We start from the raw sequence: 12,500 nt of genomic DNA on the forward strand, positions 1-12,500 counted from the left end.
TGCAGCACATGAAGCGCAGACGGTTTAAGTCCGCGGGACGCTCTTTAAGTCAGCAGGACGTTTGAAGGGGCCGCCCTGGCCATGCTGTTTGTCTTCTCCGAAGCCTCGGGGTAACACGGTACCTCCGAGAACGGCCCTGAGACTGACCCCTGGGGCACTCCAGCACTCTGGGCTCCTTAGGCCCAATTACAGTGATGAAGGCCAAGACTCAGTCCCCTGCAGTCAGAAGCTCGGTCGAGGAGAACCTTAAAGAAACGTGCGTCCGAGCTCACAGAGGGGCCAGCCAACAAAGGTCCCACCTCATCTCCCTCCATCGCTTCTCTCCTCTGATGGAGAAAAACAAGACCATAGTCATGCTTCTGCTGTTCATGAGCAGTGACCGCAGGTGCTCGTGGGGGAGGAAAAGACTTGTTTGCAGTTTCACTTCCGATGTCAGTGCAATTCCCGAAAAACCCGAGACGGCTGTCATAGAAACCATGACTTGCTGGCCATCGCTGATGTCGGCCTGAGAAAGAAAAAAAATGCAAAAGGCCCTTGACGGACAACTCGCTCCTGTAGTCATATATTATGCAGGTGTATTGTGAGATCCTTAGGGAAATCACATGCAGGACATCTATATTAGAGTCATACAGAGGGCGCATGATTGTGTGTGTGTGTGTGTGAGTACGTGTGCATGTGTGTATCTGCGTGTGTATTGTGTGTGTGCGTGTGCGTGTGTAGCTGTGCGACTCAAATGTGCTGGGAGTAGCATTTTTACTCGCCGCATATGGCCTCTACGGTCCTGCTGCCTCTGTCAGTAGTGCAGCCAGCACTGGTACTACCCCCTCCACACTGATACTGCCCCCACCACACTGGTACTGCCTCCACCACACTGGTACTGCCCCCTCCACACTGGTACTGCCTCCACCACACTGGTACTGCCCCCTCCACACTGGTACTGCCCCCACCTCACTGGTACTGCCCCCATCACACTGGTGCTGCCCCCATCACACTGGTACTGCCCCCTCCACACTGGTACTGCCCCCACCACACTGGTACTGCCCCCACCTCACTGGTACTGCCCCCACCACACTGGTGCTGCCCCCATCACACTGGTACTGCCCCCTCCACACTGGTACTGCCCCCTCCACACTGGTACTGCCCCCTCCACACTGGTACTGCCCCCATCACACTGGTACTGCCCCCATCACACTGGTACTGCCCTCACCACACTGGTACTGCCCCCTCCACACTGGTACTGCCCCCTCCACACTGGTACTGCCCCCATCACACTGATGCTGCCCCCATCACACTGGTACTGCCCCCACCTCACTGGTACTGCCCCCTCCACACTGGTACTGCCCCCCTCCTCACTGGTACTGCCCCCACCACACTGGTACTGCCCCCACCACACTGGTACTGCCCCCTCCACACTGGTACTGCCCCCACCACACTGGTGCTGCCCCCACCACACTGGTACTGCCCCCTCCACACTGGTACTGCCCCCACCACACTGGTACTGCCCCCTCCACACTGGTACTGCCCCCACCTCACTGGTACTGCCCCCACCTCACTGGTGCTGCCCCCACCACACTGAGGCTGCCCTCTTCACACTGGTACTGCCCCCACCTCACTGGTACTGCCCCCACCACACTGGTACTGCCCCCACCACACTGGTACTGCCCCCTCCACACTGGTACTGCCCCCACCACACTGGTACTGCCCCCTCCACACTGGTACTGCCCCCTCCACACTGGTGCTGCCCCTTCTGCTGTTATTCTACAAACCATCTCTACACACTTGCCCTATTATGTGCAGGTTTGATTGACGTCTGGGTCTCAGACGGTGGGCGTGTGAAGCGCTCTGGTGAGCACGTGTGACGAGGGCGGTGAGCACGTGTGACGAGGGCAGTGTGCACCGCAGCATATGTGAGCGTGGAGCAGGTGCACCCGCGGGTCGTGTCATACACACGTAACATATGTCTCCTCCCTCTCTCTCTCCGTCCTCCAGGTCGTCCCCTCCCTCCCTCCACCGCCTCCGCCAGTCTCCTGCCCCCCGCGCCGTCTCCGCCCTCCGCCCCCCTCCACTCAGCCCCGCCCACAATCAGGGAGTGCCAGGTGCCCCTGCTGGACAGCAGCTCCTCCCACACCATGCTGGAGCCCCGCCCAGAGGACCAGATCTCCCCCAACTCCTACCTGCTTCGGGCGCAGACCACCACCGGTAAGCTCCGCCCTCTCATCTCTCTGTCTCCGCCCCCTTTCTGCTCTCTCTCCACCTTCCGTTGTTTCTGGTGACCCATCCAACAAGTTCTCATCTGCTTGGAAAACATTTTCACGATGGCTCCTGCAAAGTGGCCTCATACGGACCTCCGCACATCAAACGCCTAAAAACACCAGGCCAACACGGCCATTAACTCAACTTTAATGTCCATTTACAGCATCTTTATATGTTGCATTTATTCTGTTTTTCATTGGTTTATTGCGTTTTTCATTTTACTTTGCCTTTTATTTATTATTCTATCTAATACTAGATGTTACTTCATGTTTTTGGTCTCTCCTCCTGTTCTTGCGTGCTCATTTTTCGAAAGCGTTTGACCTTTGGCTCCTGTTACTCTCCCCTTTGCCTTTATTCGTGTTTACTCAGATTGCTAATCCATCCGCTTCCGGGTCAACTGCTCCTGTTTTGAAGCACTTTATCCAAAAAAAAGGCCAAGGAACGATGTCTCAGAAACATCCTTGGACACACCAGCATAAGATATTAGAACCATGCCAATGTATGGTCCCGGTGTCTGGAGATCTGAGCACTTCAAGCTCATGGTTCTGCCTCTGCGGGTGGTGTAACGCTGCGTGTTTCTGTAGCGATGCAGCACTTGTTTGGAGTAATTAATGCTCTAACTGTGCTGCCGGGTCCAAACTCTCACCCGGCAACCAAATTTGCAAGCCAGGCGATATATTTAGCAAAAGGCAGGAGAGGAAAACGTGTTAATGTAATTTCTGCCGGAATATAATCTATTGTTAATGGTATTAACCTCTCCTTTGATCTGCTATAAATCTTGATTACGTCTGATCAAGCGCCCGGGTTCAAGAGCAACGTGATTATAACCCTTTTAAAATGACATTACGTCATGCCTCTAATTGGTTTACTGTATGGTGGAGTAACATCAATCATTGGCGGGCGAAAGCGCGTCCTAAAAGAATTCCCCGCCGCACCGCAAGCCCAGCGGTCCGCAGGGTGGGTACGGGGTGGCGGAACGCGAGGAAAAGCCTTGAGGTGAGGAAGGAAACCAGTGTCTCAGTTCAGTTCTCAGTGTCTCAGTTCAGTTTTCTTAGTCTCAGTTCAGTTTTCTTAGTCTCAGTTCAGTTCTCAGTGTCTCTGTTCAGTTCTTAGTCTCTGTTCAGTTCTCAGTGTCTCAGTTCAGCTCCCAGTGTCTCCTTTTAGTTCTCAGTGCCTGTTCAGTTCATAGTCTCAGTTCAGTTCTCAGTGTCTCAGTTCAGTTCTCAGTGTCTCAATTCAGTTCTTAGTCTCAGTTCAGTTCTCAGTGTCTCAGTTCAGTTCTCAGTGTCTCAGTTCAGTTTAGTCTCAGTTCAGTTCTCAGTATTTCAGTTCAGTTCTCAGTGTCTCTGTTCAGTTCTTAGTCTCTGTTCAGTTCTCAGTGTCTCAGTTCAGCTCCCAGTGTCTCCTTTTAGTTCTCAGTGTCTCTGTTCAGTTCTTAGTCTCAGTTCAGTTCTCAGTGTCTCAGTTCAGTTCTCAGTGTCTCTGTTCAGTTCTTAGTCTCTGTTCAGTTCTCGGTGTCTCAGTTCAGCTCCCAGTGTCTCCTTTTAGTTCTCAGTGCCTGTTCAGTTCATAGTCTCAGTTCAGTTCTCAGTGTCTCAGTTCAGTTCTCAGTGTCTCAATTCAGTTCTTAGTCTCAGTTCAGTTCTCAGTGTCTCAGTTCAGTTCTCAGTGTCTCAGTTCAGTTTAGTCTCAGTTCAGTTCTCAGTATTTCAGTTCAGTTCTCAGTGTCTCTGTTCAGTTCTTAGTCTCTGTTCAGTTCTCAGTGTCTCAGTTCAGCTCCCAGTGTCTCCTTTTAGTTCTCAGTGTCTCTGTTCAGTTCTTAGTCTCAGTTCAGTTCTCAGTGTCTCAGTTCAGTTCTCAGTGTCTCTGTTCAGTTCTTAGTCTCTGTTCAGTTCTCGGTGTCTCAGTTCAGCTTCCAGTGTCTCCTTTTAGTTCTCAGTGTCTTTGTTCAGTTCTTAGTCTCAGTTCAGTTCTCAGTGTCTCAGTTCAGTTCTCAGTGTCTCTGTTCAGTTCTCAGTGTCTCTGTTCAGTTCTTAGTCTCAGTTCAGCTCTGAGTGTCTCAGTTCAGCTCCCAGTGTCTCCGTTTAGTTCTCAGTGTCTCAGTTCAGCTCCCAGTGTCTCCATTTAGTTATCAGTGTCTCGGTTCAGCTCTTAGTGTCTCTGTTCAGCCCTCAGTATTCTCGGTTTGCTGTTGCATGGCTTGGAATAACCATTTCATCTTCACTGGCTCTGTCCAGTGGTGTCACTGTGATACAGAAGTGCTTTTACAATCTGAGTGTAAAGCAGATTGTAAAACAGATGTAACAATTTTACATGTTTCTTTCAGTTCTATGTAATAATTATTATAATTTTATGATAAAGCAAACTAACGAACATTTGAGGTATTATATTTTATTTATTATTATTATTGTGCATTATGCATCACTTTGTTTTTGTTGTGTGATTATTTGATTATTTTACAGTTGTTAATTGTTTAAAGGCTGTGCCATTTAATCTATGCATTCTATAAAGTTGTGTAAATCTAAGCTGTTTTTCATTTTATTTCCAGATGTATTGTCTAAAATGAGCATTACACTGATCTATATCAGTTTCATGAAAATAATCACATGAATGATGTAAGCAGAGTACGAATAAACAACCAAAAACTGATTAACGCCAGTAGTGCGTTCAGCTTGGTGGCTTGGAGATCGTCTGTAATAGTAACATACAGCAGAACTTTAGAAGCTTAAAGGTACTTCCAGAACAAGTCAGTAAATAATTGGCTTATTAGCACGTTGCTTCAGCAAGAAGCACTTATGAGGTTTTCAGTATAATATCTGCAGGTGTGTGTTTATGTACAACCATGCGTGATTGTGTGTGTGTGTGTGTGTGTGTGTGCTGTGCAACGTGTGTGGCTGAGCAGCGTAAAGGTGAGCGTGTGTATGTGTGTGTGTCCAAGTTCAATTAAATGTCCTGTGATCTTGTTGAGGGTGATCGCTGTGCAGGAAATGAGGTTTCTGCCCAATAACCCGGCCCACTGAGGCAGAACCACGGTCATAAGTACAAAGAAGAAGTGTGCTGCAAGCTGTGTGTGTGTGTGTGTGTGTGTGTGTGTGTGTGTGTGTGTGTGTGTGTGTGTGTGTGTGTGTGTACGTGTGTGTGTGTGTGTGGGTGTGTGGGGGAGGATGTGGGGGTGTGTGTGTGGTTAAGGATGTGAGGTTGTGTGTGTGTGTGTGAGGGTGTGTGTGTGTGGGTGAGGGTGTGTGAGGATGTGTGTGGGGATGGATGAGTTGGGATGGTATAGTCTTGAGTGGGTTAGTTGTTGAATGGACCATTTACACAAAAGCATATTTATCAGATTTTAGAAACACTTTAATCCTAATTGCATTTTCTTCTCCTTTAGTAATTAAAATAAAACTGAAATATCATTTTTCAAATTATAACACAAATGCTTAAAGTAATTTATTATGCATTGTTAATTGTTCATTCTAAAAAATAAATGCAGTAAAATAAAATAATACACTAAGCAAGTAATCAAAACCAATTATTAATATCCAGTATTAATGCTGTCTGCTGGTCCTGGACGCTGGCCCGTTCCCCATGCGTGTTGGATGCAGAACACCACCTGGTACCGCTGGGATCTATGGGCCACCAGGTTCTGGCTTCTGCCCCCTAGTATCTGCATCTTGCAGCTGACGGTGCTGTCCAAACCCCGCCCCTCGCCCCCACCCCGTCGACCAAGAACTGCCCCATCTGCAAACCCCAGCACTGGGCTCTCACCGGGGTGCAGCGCCACACAGCCTGGCCCCCGCCCAGACGTGGAGGAGACGGTTCTGTCCAAAGGTGAAGGTGGAAGAGGGGGACAGTTGGCCGGCCCCCTTTGCCAGCAGACTGAGGCCGCGTTTGTGCCTAAACTGGGGAAGAGCGCCGTGGGGGGGTGCTCAGCCGGGCCCTGACAAAACCCAGGAAGGGTGAGAGAGAGAGGGGCGGGGCTTAGAGGCCAGGAAAATGACACACCCATAAGAAAACAGGCCTGCTTACTAACGGCACTAATGTTTGCGCTGATTACCACCTCTAACATGCCCCCCCCCCCCAACTCTTTAAAGCCGAGCACTGTTCTATTCCTGGAGAAGTAATTAAGAAAGTGCCGGTGGTGTAATTGTTTTTGGGCGTCTGCTAGCATCTGTGCAACGCTGTTTTCTGCTTGTATCATTTGTGTGCGTGTGTGTGTGTGTGTGTGTGTGTGTGTGTGTGTGTGTGTGTGTGTGTGTGTGTGTGTGTGTGTGTGTGTGTGTGTGTGTGTGTGTGTGTGTGTGGCGTGGCTGGCTGGATTTTGGAGTGTTTTTTGTAAAGAGGCTGTTTGTTTGTTAGGCTGATCTTGAGGACTCTGTGAGACGGGTTATTACTGCTCATTAGAGCAGACGAGCGGACCGGACGGAGGCGGACGGGTCCGGGCTGCAGCAGACCCCGGGTGGAATGTTTACTCGGTCCCCGTCAGCCGGGCCGCCGCCACTCGCCTCGCTGTCGCCGCCGTAGCAGTGCGCCTTATAATTAAACGTCCCGGAGAAACGGAGGAGAAAAACACAAACAGATCAAGGGCGGAGAGTTAAGCTGAGAACCTTGCAAATGAGCATCTGGGTCCCTCAGCTGTTTCAGAGAGAGGGAGAGAGAGAGAGAGAGAGAGAGAGAGAAACAGAGACAGAGAGAGAGAGAGAGAGAGAGAGAGAGAGAGAGAGAGAGAGAGAGAGAGAGAGAGAACGATGTAGGCATAGACACAGTCAAAGCAAATGTGCGTTTACGCTTGTATCAGTCACTAAGTCTCTAAAAAGAGAGAGAGGTTTAAAAAGAGATGGATCGAATGAGGGAGAATCCCAGTGAAGAGGAAGAGATGGAGAGGGATGGAAGAGAGAAGAATAGAGAGCAAAGGAAAGAGAGGGAGAGAGAGAAAGGGAGAGAGAGAGAGAGAGAGAGAGACCCCACAACTGACTGCTGAGTCAGTTTTCTCTCGCCGCACTTATGCCGATTGTGCGGAGCTGTAGAAAAATGTCAATAAACAGTTTAGCGAGCGCAGTGTGGCGAGACTCACTACCGCTGTGAACACACACTGCCCGGCGAGGACACGGACGGGGTGGTGAAAACCCCACCTGCTCCACCCTCCACGCCCACGCGCGGAGAGGGAGCGCGCGCGACCTGAGGCCGTACAGCGAGACGCGGGACTGAACTCGACGAGCGCAAACATTCAAAACTCCGCCAGTCGTTCGAGGCAGACCTGCTGCTTTCGGTGTTGTTAGCTGCGCTAATGCGCTCGCGGGCCCGCGCGCTCGCGGTGAACTGGGCATGCTTTTAGCGGTCAGTCTGCGAGGTACGCAACCCAGCACGCTGCCTGCCAGCTCCCATTTACGCAGTGTGTGTGTGTGTGTGTGTGTGTGTGTGTGTGTGTCTGCTCCGGAAAACAAACGGGCCGATTTTCCTTCGGCCGTAGACACTTATGTGATCATGCATATATTCATGAGAAATTATACGCTGCAGCTTCCGTGGCTACTGTACGTCCAGCAACCTCTCTCCCTCCACCCTGTACTCCATCTCTCCTCCACCCTGCACTCCATCTCTCCTCCACCCTGTACTCCATCTCTCCTCCACCCTGTACTCCACCTTTCCTCCACCCTGTACTCCATCTCTCCCTCCACCCTGTACTCCATCTCTCCTCCACCCTGTACTCCACCTCTCCTCCACCCTGTACTCCATCTCTCCTCCACCCTGTACTCCATCTCTCCCTCCACCCTGTACTCCATCTCTCCCTCCACCCTGTACTCCATCTCTCCTCCACCCTGTACTCCATCTCTCCTCCACCCTGTACTCCATCTCTCCTCCACCCTGTACTCCATCTCTTCTCCACCCTGTACGCCATCTCTCCTCCACCCTGTACTCCATCTCTCCCTCCACCGTGCACTCCATCTCTCCTCCACCCTGCACTCCATCTCTCCTCCACCCTGTACTCCATCTCTCCCTCCACCGTGCACTCCATCTCTCCTCCACCCTGTACTCCATCTCTCCTCCACCCTGCACTCCATCTCTCCTCCACCCTGTATTCCACCTCTTCCTCCACCCTGTACTCCACCTCTCCTCCACCCTGTACTCCATCTCTCCTCCACCCTGTACTACAGAACGGTATTCCTCACTCCTCCGGTACACATGTATACTGTGGACTGTAGGGCAGTCATGGCCTGGTGGTTAGTACCATTGGCGGTTAGGGAACTGGTCTTGTGACCAGAGGGTCCCAGGTTCGATTCCCAGGCCTGAAGCCATGACTGAGGTGCCCCTGAGCAAGGCCCTTAACCCTCAATTGCTCACTTGTATAAAAAATGAGATTAAAATGTAAGTCGCTCTGGATAAGGGCGTCTGCCAAATGCCATAATTGTAAATGTATACTTAATTGTTCACCCATCAGTATACACAGTTGCTACCAGTGTTGTGCAGCAACACACTGCAGTGCCACACGCTCTTTGCCTCTACGTGACTAACAATTTCACAACAGTTTCACTCTATTGCACAGCTCGTTGTGCGGTGATGGGTTGTTTACACTTAGTGTGTGACAATAAACACATGAACCTCCACCCCACATTCCCCCCCTCCATCCTGTCCTCCGTCTCGCCCTCGTATACCCCAGTACGGAGCCTCCACCCCCTTCTCCACCTGCAGTGCGCAGGGTCGGACCACACGCTCCCCTCCGCCGTTACCGAGAGCAGAGGAGCGTCTGGGCGGAGGAGGCTGAGCTCCGTGCGTCTTCTCTAGTTACGCTGTTGGACTCGTGGTGGCGTGGACGCGGGCCTCCTGAAATCAGGCTCTTGCGCTCGCTTCCGCGGGGCTGTCCCCGTTACCGTCCCCGTTATGTCCCCGTTACCGTCCCCGTTACTGTCCGATTGCCTCCTTGATCATCCCAAATTGACGTTTATGCTTCTGCTCCTGTTGTTTCTCCGGTGGCCGGACGCCCACACACGGGCACTTTGTTTTCATTTGTGTCGTTTTCCGGGCGTCCCACGATGCTCGGTGTCTTACTCATTTTGTCATCGCCGTACGACCACAAAACAACGGAGAGGAAGAGACAGAGACCCTCTAACTGCCCCTGTAACCACAGCTATTCACACTCACGCACCTACGCGTAGTGGCCCAGCGCGCAGACATTAGTTCACTACATTTCCCAGAGTGCACGTGTGGCTTTAATTGAGTTCTTCCATGTCTCTAGAATAGTAAAATAAAGGCAGGAGGTTAGTGTTACTACACCAGGAGGTATGGCCTTCACATCGGGTTTCTGAGCACATAAACACAGGATGTCTCAAAACGAAGGAAACTCCCATATAAAATGGAACAATGTTTAGGCTGTAACGGAGTGTGATCCTTTTCCTCCATGACTTATGAGCACTCTTTCTTTTATAGAGTGTATTCATTTATGGGTGATTCCTCACATTTGAGAGACGCTGTAGATAGATGCGTGTCGGCGAAATGACAGTAGCAGTTTAACGGGGTCAAATGGGGTGTGTGTGTGTGCGGTGTGTGTGTGTGTGTGTGTGTGTGTGTGTGTGTGTGTGTGTGTGTGTGTGTGTGTGCGGTGTGTGTGTGTGCGGTGTGTGTGTGTGTGTGTGTGTGTGTGTGTGTGTGTGTGTGTGTCGGTGTGTGTGTGTGCGGTGTGTGTGTGTGTGTGTGTGTGTGTGTGTGTGTGTGTGTGTGTGTGCGTGTGTGTGCGGCGTGTGTGGCGTGCTGGGCGTTCGAGGCGAACGGTCCTCATCGTGCGGATGCCCCACGCTCACCGCCCACCGTCATATTGAGCTGTCTCCGGAGATTAAAGGTGCTGTCAGCAGTTCAGACAGGTGACGCTCCGGGATCAGATGAAGTTTAAAGGCTGCGCTCACGGCCACGCCCCCCCCTCCCCGCCGTAGCCCCTCCCACCTCGGGCCTGCACACAGACGCCAGGGCGCCACCTCCTGGTCTTTGTTTTAGTTTTAGTTTTTCTCCTGTCTAGGGAGATGATGAAAATAAGAAAAACTGAAAATCCATGTTGTTAACAGGCCATGTCTAAAATCTATACCGAGAGAATCTTGTTATTTTTACAGAGATTCAGATCTGGTTGAAAGTTAGCGTTAGCGTTAGCGCAGTTTGTTAATTAAAAGGGAGAAGTGAAGTGAAGTTGAGGATGTCAGAACACAGAAGTGGTCTCTCTACTGGGGAGATGGGGGGGTGATGAAGGACAGAGCATTATCTGTATGCCACCAGTGTCGGACCACACACACACACACACACACACACACACACACACACACACAGACTACACAGCCATTTCACACTACACAGCCAGTTGCACGGAGAAAGCTGATGATGCGTGCAGAGATTGCATATGAAGAATGCTCCATCATGAATATGAAAACAACTTTTTCAACAGTCGTGAAAAGGCTGATGGGGTACAGTGAGGCATCTCTCTCTCTCTCTCTCTCTCTCTCTCTCTCTCTCTCTCTCATCTCTCTCTCTCTCATTTCTCTCTCTTACTCCTTACCCACAATCTCTCTATTCCTTTCTCTCTCTCTCTCTCTCTCTCTCTCTCATCTCTCTCTCTCTCATCTCTCTCTCTCATTTCTCTCTCTTACTCCTTACCCACAATCTCTCTATTCCTTTCTCTCTCTCTCTCTCTCTCTCTCTCTCTCTCTCTCTCTCTCTCTTTCATCTCTCTCACTCCTTACACACTATCTCTATTTCTCTCTCTCTCTCTCTCTCTCTCTTTTTTGCAAGCGAGGCTCATTCATTTTCCAGCTTTGAGAAAACAGAAGATTTGTCTCCGCCACTGTCCTGAAAGCGTCAACTAAAGGTTCGCTGCGTATCCGCCGGCGTGTTTCTGAAGAGTCAGGAAAATAAATGCACTTCATCATTTTAACGGCGCGCGTTACACACGCGTCTGCGGGCGGCTGATGTGATGGTGCTCGTGTGTGTGTGAGTTTAAATTAAGCACACGGGAACAGTCACGATCCTGGTGAAGTCCTCACCTAATGTAGAACAGCCACGGCTCTAATTAGTGTTGATGCAGGACTCTCTCTCCAAACACACCACGAGTCACTGTGACTTCTGCTGTACCTGCCGTAGGTTCATGAGGAACCTGATGGACTTCTGGGTGGGTGGATGGGTGTGTGTGTTTGCGTCCATGTGTGTGTATGCATGTGTGTGTATGCGTGTGTATGTTTGTGTGCGTATGTGTGTATGTGTGCGTGCATGTGTGTGTGTGTGTGTGTACAAGTGCATGTGTGTGTGTGTGTATGTGTTTGTGTGTGTGTGTATGTGCACTTGCGTGTTTGTGTGTGTGAGTGTGTGTGTGCATGCGTGTGTGTGTGTGCATGTGTGTGTATGTGCACGCGTGTGTGTGTGTATGTGCATGTGCGTGTGTGTGTGTGTGCGTGTGTGTGTGTGTGTGTGTGTGTATGTGCACCTGCATGTTTGTGTGTGTGAGTGTATATGTGCACATGCGTGCGTGTGTGTGAGTGAGTGTGTGCGTGTGTGTGTGTGTGTGTGTGTGTGTGTGTGTGTGTGTGTGTGTGTGTGTGTTGTAAAGTGAAGAGGTCATCCTGATTGGTAGAGTCTAGTGGAGTAGGTTGTTTATCTTCAGGTCTGGACATGATACCATGCAGCTATGTTTAGTGTGTGTCGACGGAGAACTTCTCCTCTACAGAGACCTGGCTTACTCCTCTCTCTGCTCCTCTCCTCCTCCTCTCCCTCCCTCTCTCCTGGGCTCCCCCTTCGCCCACACCTGGCCCCTGCAATCAGGTTGTGGGCGTCGGCTTCTCCGTTCTAGAAGGTTGCTGACGAGCACTTCCTGTCCAGCTCGACCACTGGGAGAGCGGCAGGCGGTGAACAGGACAAGTTCTCCTTCCACCTGGAGACCAGCCACACAGAGACTTAAACACAGCGCAGCGGGCCGCGTTCACACGTTAATGATGTCTGGCCCTATTTCAGGCATAGGCTGCTGACGAAATGTGCCCGCTGTCACACACCTTCACAAGGGCATGGGAGAAGTGTGTGTGTGTGCGGACCTGTGTGTGTCTGTGTGTGTGTGTGTGTGCCTGTGCCTGTACATTGAATATATTTGCCTTAAGGCTTTTGTCTTAATTATATATGTGAGTGTGTGTGTGGTTGCGGTTGGGTGCAAGTTCTGTACTGACCTTGTCTTGCACGGACCTATTAGCATTATGCTGGAGACATCAGGGTGAGGGTTGTGAGCAGTGCTCTTTCGA

The 12,500-nt window shown here is 50.8% G+C and overlaps 1 protein-coding gene across 1 annotated transcript in view; it reads left to right on the forward strand.

Moving 5' to 3' along the window:
* The window catches only part of LOC143507127 (teneurin-2-like), a gene marked incomplete at its 3' end in the record, with an annotated part of 23,570 nt that overhangs the window by 9,206 nt on the left and 1,864 nt on the right, over positions 1–12,500 (forward strand). Inside the window, exon 2 of the mRNA XM_076996517.1 lies at positions 1,990–2,199. Within this exon, the coding sequence (XP_076852632.1) occupies positions 1,990–2,199 (210 nt within the window). The remainder of the gene's footprint in view (positions 1–1,989; positions 2,200–12,500) is intronic.

This window comes from Brachyhypopomus gauderio, unplaced genomic scaffold, assembly GCF_052324685.1.
Source record: "Brachyhypopomus gauderio isolate BG-103 unplaced genomic scaffold, BGAUD_0.2 sc626, whole genome shotgun sequence".
Classification (NCBI taxonomy): domain Eukaryota; kingdom Metazoa; phylum Chordata; class Actinopteri; order Gymnotiformes; family Hypopomidae; genus Brachyhypopomus; species Brachyhypopomus gauderio.